We start from the raw sequence: 15,985 nt of genomic DNA on the forward strand, positions 1-15,985 counted from the left end.
GGAAAGTTCAGCAACTCTTGTCTGGTTTGTTTATTAATATTGGTTCGGGAAATACTAAGGAAGTGGGGGGCCATATCTCCCGAACCATTGGTCCAATTTTCCTGAAAATTTCTAGAAACATTTCCCCCTAATACGCAAACCTCCCTGCAAGATTTCAGAAATTTTCAACAAAAGGCACAGGAGTTATTAAGATTCAAATTGGGTGAAAAAAAAAATCGTTTCCCCCACACACACTAAGTCCATACATAAAGAAAATCCCCAACTTTTTCTTTGCAATTCTTTTGCGTACAAAAGAAGAATGTAAAGAGCAGCAGCAGCATACAAAAGAATTAACATTATCAACATTTCAAAGTCCCAGAGTCCAAAAATGTAAAAATCTTAGGAGACATTTTATGACCTATCGCCATACTTTCCCTCTGTTATATAACAACTGGGAAAGTAAAAGAAAAAGGAATAAAGAAATCTAGACAGTGAAAATGTTCCAAAGTACAAAACTTCCAAAGTACAGTACAGTACAATAGATTCTCCTATTGTTTAAGACAAAGTGAATGACACTATTTCGAGGTATTAATTTAAATATATGCATTCTTTTAAATGTGTTTATTGCATAAACATTTTGATAAGTAAATACTGTATTTGCATATTATCTCTAATTCTAGAAATACCGTAAACTCCCATTTTTACGACTTAATTGATTCGTGGAAAAATCTGTAGTAACTCGAACTCTCCCTTATTATGTTCAGTGTCGTAAATAGAAGCTACGTTACACTACAAAATCATCGATACTTATTCTTAATTTATTATCAAATATTAAAGGATATTATCCTAAATCTTAATCCTTAATATTATATAATAATATCTTAAACTACTTTATTATTTATCGTAATTATTTTCTTTACGAAGTTCGGTAAACTCGGCCTTGTTTTTATACTGTATTTACACAAGACACATTTAACACATGTTTAAAGATAATTAAACTTTGCAGACATAATCAAACAACAAAATCAGCGAAAATTATGTAAATATATCATAAAAATTCTTCCGCCAAAGTTGATGTAACCTTTAACCCGTATCTTAAGTCGTTAGACGCCATTTTAATTGAAAATTAAGCGACAGGAACTTAAAAAAAAGTTATTTAAAACAGCTAATTAACTATTTTCACTTCATTAATTATGAATTTTTTTGCATTTTATAATTAATCAATCAAATTGGTTAATTAGTTGTAAGTAAATTTGTTTTTTTAGTGTTGTAATTACTCTTTATAACTATGGCAATTTACTTGTTATAATAGGTCATTATCGCTTTAACAAAAGCATTAAAAATGTATACAAGAAATTGTAAAATAAATACATATAATATATACGAAATTGTAAACAATTTAATAATGTTTAACACTTACAAATATACGTACATTTTGATGCAAAATTGTACATAATTTACACTCTTTTGCGTACAAAAGAAGAACGTAAAGAGCAACAGCATACAAAAGAATTAAGTTTATACAAATATTCTGTACAATAAGAGAAATAATATATTCAAAAACAGTAAATGTAGGTTTAAATATGTACGAGAAATAACATTTTTTAAAAAGGAAACAGTGTACAAACTCCCGATTATGAAACACTAGAAGTATGCGTTACTTGCAACTTTTATCAGCGATTACTCGCCTCTTTTTTTTTCTCCCTTTTGGATAAAATATTTTAAATATCTTTTAAATGTAATAACTTAATTAAGGTTTAAGTGTTATCTAGACGCTTTTATTTATTTATAAAAAAAAAATAAATAAATTTAATTTCTGACGTTTATAAGTACCATTCTTACGTACGTCCTTCGTTAAATTGAATGTAAACCAAACTAGGAAGTCAATTGTACGGCGTTTGTTTCAATCTACGAACAAACACCAACTCGTACTTATTCATTAAACAATTAATAAGTATGCGGTAGTGTTAGAGAAGCGCTTTTTTTTTATATTATTTCCTTCGCTACACGCTTTAACTTAGTCTCTACCACTAAATTTGGTCGGACCGCTAGTAGTAGATGACAGAGGTCACGAAGCACCCGGCAAAGGGTCATCCTTCGTCCAATCAGTAAGCGCCTTGCATTTCCGTTCGGTTCTAAACTGCTCGTGTAACACTCGTACACTAGTAGGGTCGATGCAATGGCGAAAGTAGCGAGCGTGTTGTTGCCTTCGAATCTGTGTTGTGTGTTTTTATTGATTATTACGGTATTCGTTCGTCACTTTAGCTGCCAGTACGAAGTGTCAGCCACCGATATAGGACATAACGTACAGACTAGATGCGTGGACGATCAGAGAAGACCACAGAGATGTATACCAGAGTTCGTCAATGCAGCCTTTAACATCAGAGTAGAAGCAACGAATACATGTGGCACTCGGGGCCCTATCGAATATTGCTTACAGACTGGTGCCACGGGTGCTACAAAATCTTGCGAATTATGCGATAGTGGTAACCCATCATTAGCACACCCAGCTGATTATCTGACAGATTTTAACAACAATGATAATCAAACTTGGTGGCAGAGTGAAACTATGTACGAAGGGATACAATATCCTAACAGGGTTAACTTAACTTTAAATCTAGGTAAGTTATAATGACAATTTATTGTATGTCCTTCTCTCCCCCCCCTATTCTGTTAATGTCAGTGGGCCACACACGTCGTTCTTCGGGTCATTTAAAGCCGACTCGAAACTCAAATCTTATCAGTAGTTTCTCATTCTACAACCTTTGGTATGAATGGAATTCATTAACAAATAGTAGCGATAACGTGTTGATATTCCAAGACTTTATCCTACAAAGGAAAGCGTAGGATAAGGTATAAATGACGATAGGATCTATAAATAGATTAATTTTTTTTTTTAAATTAAAGTGTAAGAGCGTTCTAACAGGGGAATATAATTTTATTCCTGTGTTAACAAACAATGAAAGCTCGTAGTAAAGTAGTGTTTCGATAAAGGATAATCGGCAAGACACCAGCGAAATAGGATCCTGCAGAATTTTTGAGAAAATGGGTGAGGTCATTGCCCCAGTTCAATGAAAAAAAGGATTTTTCTGTTCCTGCTTTAAAAACAAAATACGATTGCTCTCTTGTAAATGAAGCGATATTCCCCCCCTAAAATAAAGAAAACCGATGCTACTTTTTGTTGTTTCCTATCTACAGACAGGATCGTGAGTAAAAAAATAAGTGATTCTTTTCGCTGTTTATCACCTGTAATCACTTATTTGTTTTTTTTTAAGAATTAAAATAAGGTAGAAAAGAGGATATTTTTTTAAAATATTAATATGCAAAAAAGAAGAGGGATATATACTCAAATGTTTACAATTAAATTTAAAAATATACGCCTACGATATATTTAACAATTAGGCGCGAAAAGTCTAATGTAAACTAAGAAAAAGTGACAAATTTATCTTTAGTATCCGGGGAAAGAATGGCGCGTGTGTCAAAAATAGGGAAAAATTATGATATTTTTTTCGTTAATAAACATAAGTAGGAGCTGTTTAAACTCAAAAATAGAAAGTAAATTGTGTTTTTGTCAAATGTACACAAATACATATCCTATTTTCACGTAGCAAAACCTTTAAAGTAACTAAACAATATAGAAATGACCCGTCGCGCACTCCATTACTTTAAAAGAAGAAGAAGAAAAAAAGGATAATCAAGTATAATTGTATTAAAATCATCGTTTATCAGATAATAAACTGTATTCATTATACATCTTTAATGGATAATCAATGGGATCGATTAACTGTAACGAACCACCCGCTAAGCAGTAGATTACAACAGTCGACCTCCCTATAATACGTGACCCGTTCACAGCCCGGCACATGTATTTGTAAAATCTAAGTGACTCGTACAATATGGAATTCATATAAAACGGAATTATCAACAGTGTTATAGGGGGATCGACTAGTTTATATGGGAAGGGAGGGGAGAAAAAAAGTAGCGTAACGCGTATGTCAGAGGTCAAAACAGTACATTTTATAAACGAAATTACTTTATAAAGTTACTTTATAAAGATTTTTCTTAACATTCCATCATTACAAATCGTAGTAAGTCCGGATGAGGAAGTATTACGCCCTCGAAGGAGTGTCCATATAATCACCATGTGTTATAAATTGGAGCTCGTTACGCTGTTTATAAATGGAAAATTTTATCATTAATTCCATTTAGATATCGATAAAAGAATATATATATCCGGAAGATTGCTTAATCTTCTTCTTTTTTCTATGAAATTTTTTAATATTACATCCAGCATCTGGTGAATGATAGTGTGAGAAACCTGTTGAAGGATTAAATTTCCACCCACATGTCAGTGAAAAATTATAATGTCTTGTTACATGTTTCATATTTATTACAAGTTGTCATTGATGATTTTAACCATTTATATATTTTAAAACTGTATAAAATAAATTATATAATTCTTTTACAATGTTGTATATTGTCTGTCTATTTTACAAGATTTTCAGAGATAATGAGAAGTGGAAGCTAAACTTTTATTTTTATTTTTTTCTCTTATCAATTTTAAGCTTCTTTTTTCTTTTAAAGCTAAAATTTAGGATTTTATGTTTTTATTGTGGTTTTAGATTATAGGTTTTAATCTACTGATGTGAAAAGATATAAGAAATATTAATTACTTTTTACTGTTTTCTTATGTTAAATTGATAAATTAGTTGATAAAAATTACTTCAAATATGGAAAATTTAATTGTTTTAACGTTTTGAGTATTCGCTTTGTAAGTTTTTTATGGGGTATTTACTCGGCCACCGTCCGTTAATTATGTGCGCATTTTTTGAGACACTTTTGACCCCTCTACCGTGTACAATGATGCGCTTTTGGTGAATCTCCTCCCTTTTAATTACATTTTCGATAGTTTATGGACCTGATATTAAAGAAATGACTTAAAAAAGTTTTGCAAATATTTCCTAACTGATAATTTATTCATACAATTAGTAATTAAGCTTACAAGAACAAATTTGTATGCCACTAATACCACTAAAAAAAAGTCCATGTAAACATTACTTTAACCACTTTCCTCCTGTCATGTACTGTACTTTGATGTACTTTTCATAAACCTTCTCCCTCGCTCAAAGTGTACATATTGAATATATACAATGGCTAGTCTCTTATTAAGCTTATCGGGACTTAACGAGTAAATAATTTAAAGGAGAACATAAGTAGAGAAAAAAATTATTGTAAAATTTAAATTTAATAGTCAACTATTCTTGATATTTCTTGTAATTTCTATAGTAGTCCCTGCTTCAGAAGTTGCGGTCATATATGATATAGCAAATGCTTGAATGTTAATACTAAAAATAAACCAAATATGAATTTTTAAGATTATTTTAGCTATTTTTTAACTAATTAACATCAAAATTTAGCCTATATATAGTTGAATATAGGCAAAATTTTGATATTAATTAGTTAAAAATGTATGAAAGTGTGTTTGTATGACTTTATCCAAGAAATTCCAACATTTAAAAGATAATTGTATTAAAAATTGCATGAATATAATTTAAAAGATATGATGATATTTGATTTATATTTAAACATTTATGATGTTTAATATTCATATGAAATCCTTTATATATTTTCTATGAGAAGATATTATCTAGCTGTTTTTATATATTTCTTTAATACTAAAAAGTGCTCTGAATAAGTTTTTGGCTCAATTACGATGCATGACTTAAATTATTCTATATCAGAGATCGTAAAATTCTCCCTTTTTTTGCTTCAGGAAAATCATTTGATATCACGTACGTTCGATTAAAATTTCATTCGAGCAGACCCGAAAGCTTCGCTATCTATAAAAGAACTACAGAAGATGGTGAATGGATACCCTATCAATACTATAGTGCTACTTGTAAATCGACGTATGGTATATCCGAAGGTTCCTACGTCGTCAGAGAAAACGAAACTAAGGCATTATGTACGTCGGAATTCAGTGACATTTCTCCGCTTTCTGCAGGAAATGTGGCTTTTAGCACGTTGGAAGGACGACCGAGTGCTTATATGTTTGAACAAAGTCCCGTCTTGCAAGTAAGTACTTAAATTCTATAAATAATGATACTATTGGTATATAAATATATATGTATTTGGAAGGATGTAACTAAAAAACTTAAGTTTTATTATTATTATTATGACATATTTGCATAATTCATTATGTGATAAATGGAGGAAACTAAATAAATATAAGTTCTATAAACAGGATATGATTACTATATAATTTATCATTTTGTGATAGATTTTTAAGTAAATAATTCCTTTTTAGGAATGAAAATTAAACTATAAAACTTAAAAAGTATCAAATTTAATTAAAAGAATTTAAATATTGTTTCAATATGTAGCCATTAAACTACTGAACAGGCTAAAAATACATAAAATTTGCCTATATTAGCACATTTGAGATAACCAAAAATAAATGTAGCAAGTCATTGAAATGTAAATGATAAAGTTCATATTCGAATTTTTATATAAGTGAAAATTTGTTTTATAATTTAATAAATTTTATGACATGTTTTTAGAAATTTTCATTTTAATTCCTAAATCTTAATTAATAAATTTTAAACTTTATTGTTTAAACAATAAAATAAACATGAGAAGTACGATCAGATATGCTTTATTGAAGTATTTTTGTTAGTAATTACATTCCGAAAGCTTTTGAACCTCTCTAAATTATCTTTGGAGAAATAGTTATTGAATTTTATGACATTAGGAAGTGTAAAAATTGTATTTATGTTATTAAAATTTTCAGTGTGTATTGATTAAAAGTTTAAATTTGATCAATGACTCACAAAACCTTTGAATATCCAGTAAAATTATTTAATTGAAATAACGAACGCTTTCGACCTTAATATTCGTTTTTCATCAGGTTTTACGAATGCTGAGATTATTGTAAAACCTGATGAAGACCGAATATTAAGGTAGAAAACATTCGTTATTTCAATTAAATAATTTTACTGGATATTCAAAGGTTTTGTGAGTCATTGATATTTCTCCAGTAAAGAAGGTTACAAGAAGGTTTTTAACCTTTTCTCAGTGTATTTAAATTTGATGGAACACCACATAATAAGACTATTTAATAATTTAATAGAAATTTTCCAGCTTGATATGAAAGCCATATTTTAACAAACCATTACAGTCGACCCCCTATAACACTATAATAAAACTACAGTCGATAACTATAACCCCCCCTATAACACTGTTGATAATTCCGTTTTATATGAATTCCATGTTGTACGAGTCACTTAGATTTTACAAATACATGAGCTGTTCACAGCCCAGCACACGTATTTGTAAAATTTAAGTGACTCGTACAACTTGGAATTCATATAAAACGGAATTATCAACAGTGTTATAGGGGGTTATAGTTATCAACTGTAGTTTTATTATAGTAAGATGCTTCATCAAAATGCTTCAACTCAAAATTTGAATGGTTAAAGTTGAACAACAGAATATTCATTTGATTTTGACCGTAGCATTTAGATAAAATATAATAAGCTGATAAATTTTTGTTACATTTCTAAACTTTTTAAAGAAGGAATTGATTTCTGTAACTATATGTAACACGTATACCTATATCACATAACTATACATGATATATATGTGAAACTTAACACTACTTATATTAAATTTAAATTGAAATTAAATTGTTTACGATGTTAAATTTTTATAGAAGATAAATAAACAAAATAAACTTACTTTTAATTGCTTGAGTAAGTACTCAAGCAATTAAAATTAAGTACTTATTGTAAATAATAATCATAATGTCTTTGAGAAATGTGAAAGTTATACTGTATATGCGGAGTTCTCAACCTGTAATTTTGAAAACAGCTGGTATCATGGACAGAAAAAGCTAACAGCCAAAATTTTAATAAAAATATGGTGATTTAACAATTTTATTGGGATTCTCTAATGCAAGATGTACAGAAATGATAATCTTATTTAATAATTTATTTTATTTTATCCATTTTATACTTTTAATCATTTTGAACTGTTATATTAACACAGTAGTGTATAACAGTGATTTTCAAATATAGGGTTGTGACCATAAAGTGATGTTACCAATTCTTCTTATGTGGTCACCCATTTGCACTTTTTCTTAAACATTAAGCCTGGATGCCACATCACCTGAAAACAGAGAAACTCGGAAACAACTGAAACGTAGAGTTTTCTTTTTCGGTTACGTTTAGGTTTTAACTTGATCAAAATGAATGTTATGCAGAAATGTGCCACCTGTTAGTCAGTTCTGTAATCCCTGTATACTTTATGTTTCTGCTCTGCTTTGTTTCCTATTTAAAACATTTTATAACTTCAGGATCTCTGTGCAGTGTATCAAACTTTTTACCATTACAAAAATCAAATTACAGGTAACTATTGTATGTGATTAAGCATTACAAATCTATGCATTTTTATTGGTTGCAGTACAACAGAAAAGTGGAATGAAAACAGAAAAGTTAAATAATTTTTAACACTATTTTTGGTCTTGTTTCTGTCCAAATGAATGTTCTAAAACTGAAAATTTTGTCAGTTTGGCTGTTAGTTTTACAATTTCATTGCAGATTCAGGTAATGTGGAGTCCAGGCTTTAATCCTTTGATTAAAAATTCTTTAAAAATATTGACAACCCTCAATTTATTGTCAATTACAATCAATAAACAAAGGATTAGTGGATTTGTATGTTTATTAACAATGTCATTCTAATATACGAAGAAAACAAATTGTCCAAAAATAACAATTAGAAGAAAAAGGAAATATGTTGCAGAGTTTTTAAAATATGGATTGCCATACAAAGAAATTAATAGCAAGTATTTAACATTTTGTATAATTTTTAGCAAAACTTTTGCAGGTTTCAAGCTCTTAAAGACAATTAGAAAGAAGCCATCCAATGTATGTCAAAAAAGCTATTATATTTTTCGAAAGAAAACTATCCAAATAGCTGAAAAAATTCAAGAAAAATTTTGATTATTAAAACAAAGTATAAAACAAAAAATTGCTTTTAAAGATTGATAATTGGAAGCATCGGTGAAAAAGTGGACAAATGCCTAACAATATAGACGTACTGACAGTACTCTCAAAAAGCTAATTGTCTGTACAAAAGCAGATGATTGAGAGATTTATATACATGTAACATGATAACAATGTTATTCTCATAAAAAATTAACATTTAGCAATTCAGATACTTAACATGTGTCTAATATTTTTAGGGAAAATAACTATTCATTGGTGTTTTACAAGAGTAGTTTGATTATATTGAACTATAACAAGGTTTGATTGTAGATATGAATCTTGGAGGAATCTATTTGGGTTTTGCAAGCTTATGAAAATTAATAATGTAAGATTCCACTGCAGCAGTCAAAAATAATTGAACAATAAATCACATTGTAGACAAACCGAACTGAGGTAACTCAACACCTGTGGAGTAATCTTATTTAAACTTTTTATCAGCAACAGCTTTGTCTTGTAATTTAGAGGCAGAAGAATATTTTGGAAAAATTAATTGAGATTAAGAGTAAAATCTTGTCAGACTAAAACACATAAATCCATAAATCACATTGGGGTCATTCTAAACTAATGTTCTCAAATGACTTAGGAAAATAAAATAAATTAGTTAATTGTTTTTCATAAAAAATTTGGGTTCATTTCAATGGTAATATACTGTAGTTCAATAGCATAAACTTGTTTTTGGGATGACATTAACAGACAAGTTATAATGCAACACCAAATGTAAAGGATTGGGCATAGGCTACTACATGTAATACATTTACCATGCAAATTTTGATTTTTATAAACTATATAATGATGACAGTTTCTATTGTACATTCGAGTATTTAAAATGTTAAGTATGGATAGTACAGACTAGACTATAAAAATAGTTTTAATTGACAGTTTCCATACGTACTGTACAGTATAATGAAGACTTGGTTTTCTATACACATTATATATGTTATTTTGCAGAAATTTTCTTGTTGAGTTATCATAAACAAATGGGCATCATTTAACATTGCTAAAAAGTTAATGAAAGACTTTGTACCATTAAAAAGCCATAACGTAACATAATTTATATTGTGTAACAAATTACTGTTTTTGTATTTCTTTGTAGTGTTTAGACAAATGTGTAACATTCCCTAGAATTTATTTTGATGTAGTTTTAATTTTTCTTGGTGACATCCAGTTCCCTTAAAAAATAAAAATGTAACAAACGATATAAAAAATTACTAATGTATTTAATGGAGCATACGTAAGACATATTAATAATAAGAAAAAGATTCTCCTGTGTATTTTGTTATGTTAACAAATGCGATCATTTCTTAGGATGTGTAATATGGAACAAACAATTGGCATGCATGAAATAATGAAAAAAGTGTACTGTAAAAGAAATTGAGGTGGGAAATAATTATCGTATTTACTCGCATATAAGATGAGGTTTTTATTCATTTATAACAGCTTCAAATTCCTAGATTGTCTAATACACTTGAGTGAAAGATTCTTTGCGTTTTTGCAAATAATTTTTGTGAACCGTATATTCACATTTTTTACTGGATGCTTACCCTCTTGTATTTAAAAACATAAGTGTTTTATCTGGATCATTTGAATTGTTCTTATATATTGTTGGGAGTAAAGGTGATTAGCAATCTTCTTTATGTGTCTTCTCCTGTCAGGAGGTTGACAACCATTTCATGCCACCATGACCTATCTTGTGCTTCTCTTGAGCACTCTTCATACGTTAAGTATGTCCAATTCCTGATGTTGCTGAACCAGTTCTTTCTTGGCCTACCTCTACCTCTTTGCCCTTCTATCATTCCCTCTAGTAATAGTTTTTGTAGGCTGTTGTGTCGCATAACATGACCCAGATATCTCACAATTCTTTTCCTTACTACTTCTAATAAGGTCCTTTTCTGGTTTGCAATTGCCAGGATATCTTCATTTGTTCTTCTTGCCTTCCAAGAAACTCTCAGCATTCTCCGAATCATCCACATTTCAAATGCCTTTAATTTCTTTTCATTACTTGCATTCATTGTCCAACACTCTGCTCCATAAAGCAGGGTTGACCAAACATAACATTTTGCCAACCTAATTCTTGTTTTTATACTAATTTCCCTTGAAGTCAGCACTTGTTTCATGTTTGTGAATGCAGTCCTTGCAATTCCAATCCTTCTTCCAATTTCCTTATCACTCCTTCCATCATCTGTAATCATATATCCCAGATAGACATAACTTTTGACCTGCTCCAGTTTACTGTTTCTGATTTTAATATTTAATCTTGGAGTTTCTTTTTCATTGGAAATGATCATAGTTTTGGTCTTTTTGCAGTTCAGTGTTAGTCCGAGTTGATTGCTCAAGTTTGTAATTTCCTCAATCAGTATCATTAGATCTCCTTCACTTTCTGCCAATAGCACAGTGTCATCAGCATACCTAAGATTATTGAAATTTCTGCCCCCTATGTTAACTCCTTTTAGATCTTTCACCTGACTGAAAATTCTTTCTGTATAAAGATTGAACAAAATTGGAGACAGCACACAACCTTGCCTAACTCCTTTTTGAATTGGGAAGCTTTGCGAACATTCTTTGCCAATCCTTATTGTAGCCCTCTGTCCCCAGTATAAATTGGCAAGTAATCTGACATCCTTTCCATCCATACCATTTTCTACTAGACATCTAATAAGGTAATCATGTTTCACATTGTCAAATGCCTTTGTATAGTCTATAAAACAGAGAAAAATATTCTTCTGTTTTTCCCTATATCTTTCAATAATAGTTTTCAGGTTGAAAATACCTTCTCTTGTTCCTTTATTCTCCTGGAATCCACTTTGTGTTTCACTAATGCCTTCTGTCCATCTTCCCTTGTTTCTATTTAACAAGATATAAGTTAGAACCTTTGCCACATGACTAATTAGGCTTATGGTTCTAAACTCCTCACATTTAATTGCTTTTGATTTTTTGGGGATTGGAACAAATATTGACTGTTTGAAGTCTTCAGGAAGGTATCCCAGTTCATAGATGTCGTTACATAACTTAGTCAGGGTTTTGATTCCTCCATCATCTAGAGCTTTAATCCATTCTGGTTCTATATTGTCAGGTCCAGCAGCCTTACTGGGTTTAAGTTTACCAATGGCTTTTACAACTTCCCATTTGAGTATTGGAGGACCTTCTAACTCCCTGGGAGACTCGATCTTCTCCCTGTCGCCTTGGAATAATTCCTTTCCATACTCATACCACCTTTTCATTATTTCCTCTGTCTCCAAGACTATTTTCCCGTTTAAATCTCTTATACCATGTGCCTGAAAATTCCGTTTCTTAAAAGTTACTTCTCTGATTTTTTCATGGAGTTCTTTTATTTTATTTTCTTTGTCCAAACTTTCAATTTCTTCGCATTTTTTGTTAAGCCACTCTTCTTTGGCCTTTCTACACTCTCTTTTTATAGATCTTGCTAAATTCTTATAACCTGGTTTATTTTTCAAACTTTTCCTATTCTCCATCATTGTTAGAATTTCATCAGTCATCCAAGGCTTGCTAATTTTCCTACTGTACTCTGGGATGTTATTATTAGCAGCTCTACTTATACATTTCTTAAAGGCATTCCATGCTTCATTAATATCCTCTATTGATTGATTATATTCTTTAATTATTTTATTCTTATTGATCTCCCTATTGAATTCTTCATTAAATTTTATTTTTATGTTCTCTTCCTTTAGTGTTGCTGAATTTAACTTCTTTGATACAATCTTTTGCTTACAGGTTTTTAGTTTAATTTTTGCTTTCACTACAACTGGGTTATGGTCAGAATTAATATCTGCTCCAGGATATGACTTGGCTTGTTTTATAATATTTCTGAATCTTTCCTTTATCAAAATGAAGTCTATTTGATTCCTGTATATGTCCCCTGGACTTTTCCATGTATACACTCTTCTTGCTGGATGTTTAAACAGGGTGTTGGTGATTATCAACTTATTTTCCTCACAAAACTGAATGAGTCTATCTCCTCTTTTATTTCTCTTACCAAGTCCATATTGGCCCATGCATTCCGATATCTTCTCATTGCCCACTTTTGCGTTAAAATCGCCCATAACTATGATTATATCATTTGATTTTGCCATTTCCACCGATTCCTTCAGATTTTCGTAGAATATCTCAACATCTTCTTCCTCATGTCCAGCTGTGGGAGCATAAACCTGGATTAGGAGAATGTCTAAAGGTTGAGCAGCTATCTTTACTGCAATGATTCTATCATTGACTGCAGTGAAGCCTTTTATTGATCTTGCTATACTATTCTTCATAATGATGGCTACTCCATTTACATGTGTCTCTACTCCTGAGTACATCATTGTATATTCATTCTTGTAAATCATTCCTGTGCCTGTCCATCTTGTTTCACAAATACCCATAACATCTAGCCTCATTGACTTTATTTCTTGAATGAGATTATCAAGTTTTCCTAGTTCATACAGTGTTCTAACATTCCAAGTTCCTATGTTAAGTAGTACATTCCTGGTCTTCAGTTTGGGGACTTCTGATATCATCCTCCCAAGTGGGGTTAAGATGGTCTCTTCATATTCTCTAATATTAGAGTCAAACTTACTATTCTCAGGACATGACTCCTCTTCCCTGTAGCATACATTAGAGACACAGTTCGCAGGGGGCTCGACCTTGTCTCTATAACTGATTCTTTTAGTGGTAGCGGTTCTCATGGTTTACTATGGTGGAGAATACGTGGTGAGGCTCCAATCTCTTCCACGGTGACTGGCCACATTTCACTTTGTATGCCATGAATGTGCCCTTGGTATGTCACCTACTTTGCTGTCATGCCCATTACACCATTGATCTTTGATAGTAGATTCTTCTGCTGCTTTGGCCATTCCAGATTTCGTGCACTATAGAGTGGCACACCCTAACTACCAGTAGCAGATGGCACTACTGATACCCTCACTTAGTTTAGCCCACCAGCCGAGGCAATAGGAAAAGCAAAAATTTTGAATTTAATTCCAGACTGAAATTCCAAAATCACATAGAAGCATGATATAAGTTTTAATCCATTTCCACATGAAAACAGATGATTATTCAAAAATCAGAATTCAGAGAAACTCATAAGTGGATTCGACTGTTAAGAATTGGCAAAAAAAGGTTCCCGATTGTCCAGCTTTACATGAACAAATTATTTTGTTGATTTTACAAGTTTTTTTCTTAAAGTTTAAAATGCCAGTAATTTTTGTGGGACAATGTGTGCGTTTACATTCATTTGATATTTTACTTGTGATTAAAAAACAAAATAAAATTAGAATTGTATTAATAAATCTAATTTTCTTTATTTTGATCTCCAAAGTCACACCTCGTCCTACATGCGAGTAAATACGGTATTTTAGTGAATGTCATGGTTAAAAGAATACTTCAAAGTACAAATATTATTCAAGATAATAATACATGCCAGTTTCTATACCACAAAGACATCCAATGACAGTATATGATGCCTTTATGATAGAACGATTTATTAACATTACAATACATAGTCATATAAATCAAAGTAATGCTGTACAATAATAATTTTAATTAACAAAATTCAACAAATAAATTGCTAAGTTGAGGAAACCAATAAATTTATTTGAAAAGAAACATGTTCTAGAATTTCATATTTAAATTGTTCTAATCCCAACTGTTAAATTTAAACTCTATTTTAAATTTTGTTCGATATAAAAATTTTAAATGTAAATTATTCTAAATTCAACTATCAATTATATTTTGTAATTATTCTAAATTCTGCGTGAAGAGTTGATGATATACCAAATAGGTCCAGAAATATTTCTTTCTAAATAAATCTATTGGTTTCCTCACATTACAAGTTTATTTGTTGAATTACTTTCCCAGCTGTTATATATAACAGAAGGAAAGTACGGCAATTGGTCAAAAATCGACCCCCCAAGATTTTTACATTTTTCAACTCATGAGACCTTGAAATGTTGAGAAATACAAAAAAGTTATGGGTTTTTTCTCTATATACAGATGTTTATTTGTGCGAGGGGCACATTTTGTTCACCCACTTTGAAGCTTAATAACTTCTGTGTATTTTGTTGAAATTTCTGAACTTTTGCAGGGATATTTGTGTAATCAGGGGCATAGATGCTATTAAATTTTGATGGGTAAAGGTCAAGGGGTGGGGAGATAGATAGAGTATCTCAAGTGAGCATAGACTTAATGAAGATTTTATTTGTTATCAGCATTTATAGTTTTTTTTTTTTATAAAACTTATCTCTAGCTTCAAAATTAAGCTTTTGATTGTTATTTTTTTAATAATTAATAATATAAAAAGGTTTTTAATAAAATCTCATAACAGATGGTACCACAGTTTTAACTTTTTTGCTGGATTTCTTTTTAATATAGTACCAAATTTTAGAGTTCTTTAATTAATTAAGAATAGGAGTTGTTCAATTATTAATTTATCATATTTTATTACTTTATTAATACAATTAATTATACAAAAAGTATATTTTATAATCCATATTAAAGCAATGTAAAGTGTTCACTTTTAGATCACATTGAAGTTTGAACTAGAAAACTGTTTTTGATGTTAATAATTTAAAATTAAAATCATTAAATTTAATATTTAAAAGTTATTAATACATTCCTAATTAAAATCTAAACTAATAAGAAAGAAATATTTTTCTTATGTTATAAATTTTTAAATATTTAAAATGACAGTTCTATGATAATGAAAATTTTATAAAAGAACAATTATTAAATTACAATGAATGTCAATAAAAAAGTTATATTTATTATAATTAAATAAATATAGATTTAAAAAACTCTTGGACAAACTGTCATTAACTAAATGAGGCTAATAATAAAATTAATTTTGTTGTTAATGCTGTTTTTTTGTTTTTTGTATTAAGCAGGAACACAGTTTAAATGACAAGCCAGTCCAGTTGACCTCTATTTTTGTAATTCTATGTAATAAATTATATATTTATGACTATTACAAG

At 30.1% G+C, this 15,985-nt stretch overlaps 1 protein-coding gene across 1 annotated transcript in view; it reads left to right on the plus strand.

Moving 5' to 3' along the window:
• The first annotated feature begins 2,085 nt into the window (after positions 1 to 2,085).
• The window catches only part of LOC111618838 (laminin subunit gamma-1-like), a 57,537-nt gene continuing 43,637 nt past the window's right edge, over positions 2,086 to 15,985 (plus strand). Inside the window, exons 1-2 of the mRNA XM_023360437.1 lie at positions 2,086 to 2,600; positions 5,753 to 6,054. Of these exons, the coding sequence (XP_023216205.1) occupies positions 2,159 to 2,600; positions 5,753 to 6,054 (744 nt within the window). The 5' untranslated portion in view covers positions 2,086 to 2,158. The remainder of the gene's footprint in view (positions 2,601 to 5,752; positions 6,055 to 15,985) is intronic.

The sequence above is a fragment of the Centruroides sculpturatus genome, unplaced genomic scaffold (genome assembly GCF_000671375.1).
Source record: "Centruroides sculpturatus isolate CEXI.00-Female unplaced genomic scaffold, Cexi_2.0 scaffold13, whole genome shotgun sequence".
NCBI lineage: Eukaryota > Metazoa > Arthropoda > Arachnida > Scorpiones > Buthidae > Centruroides > Centruroides sculpturatus.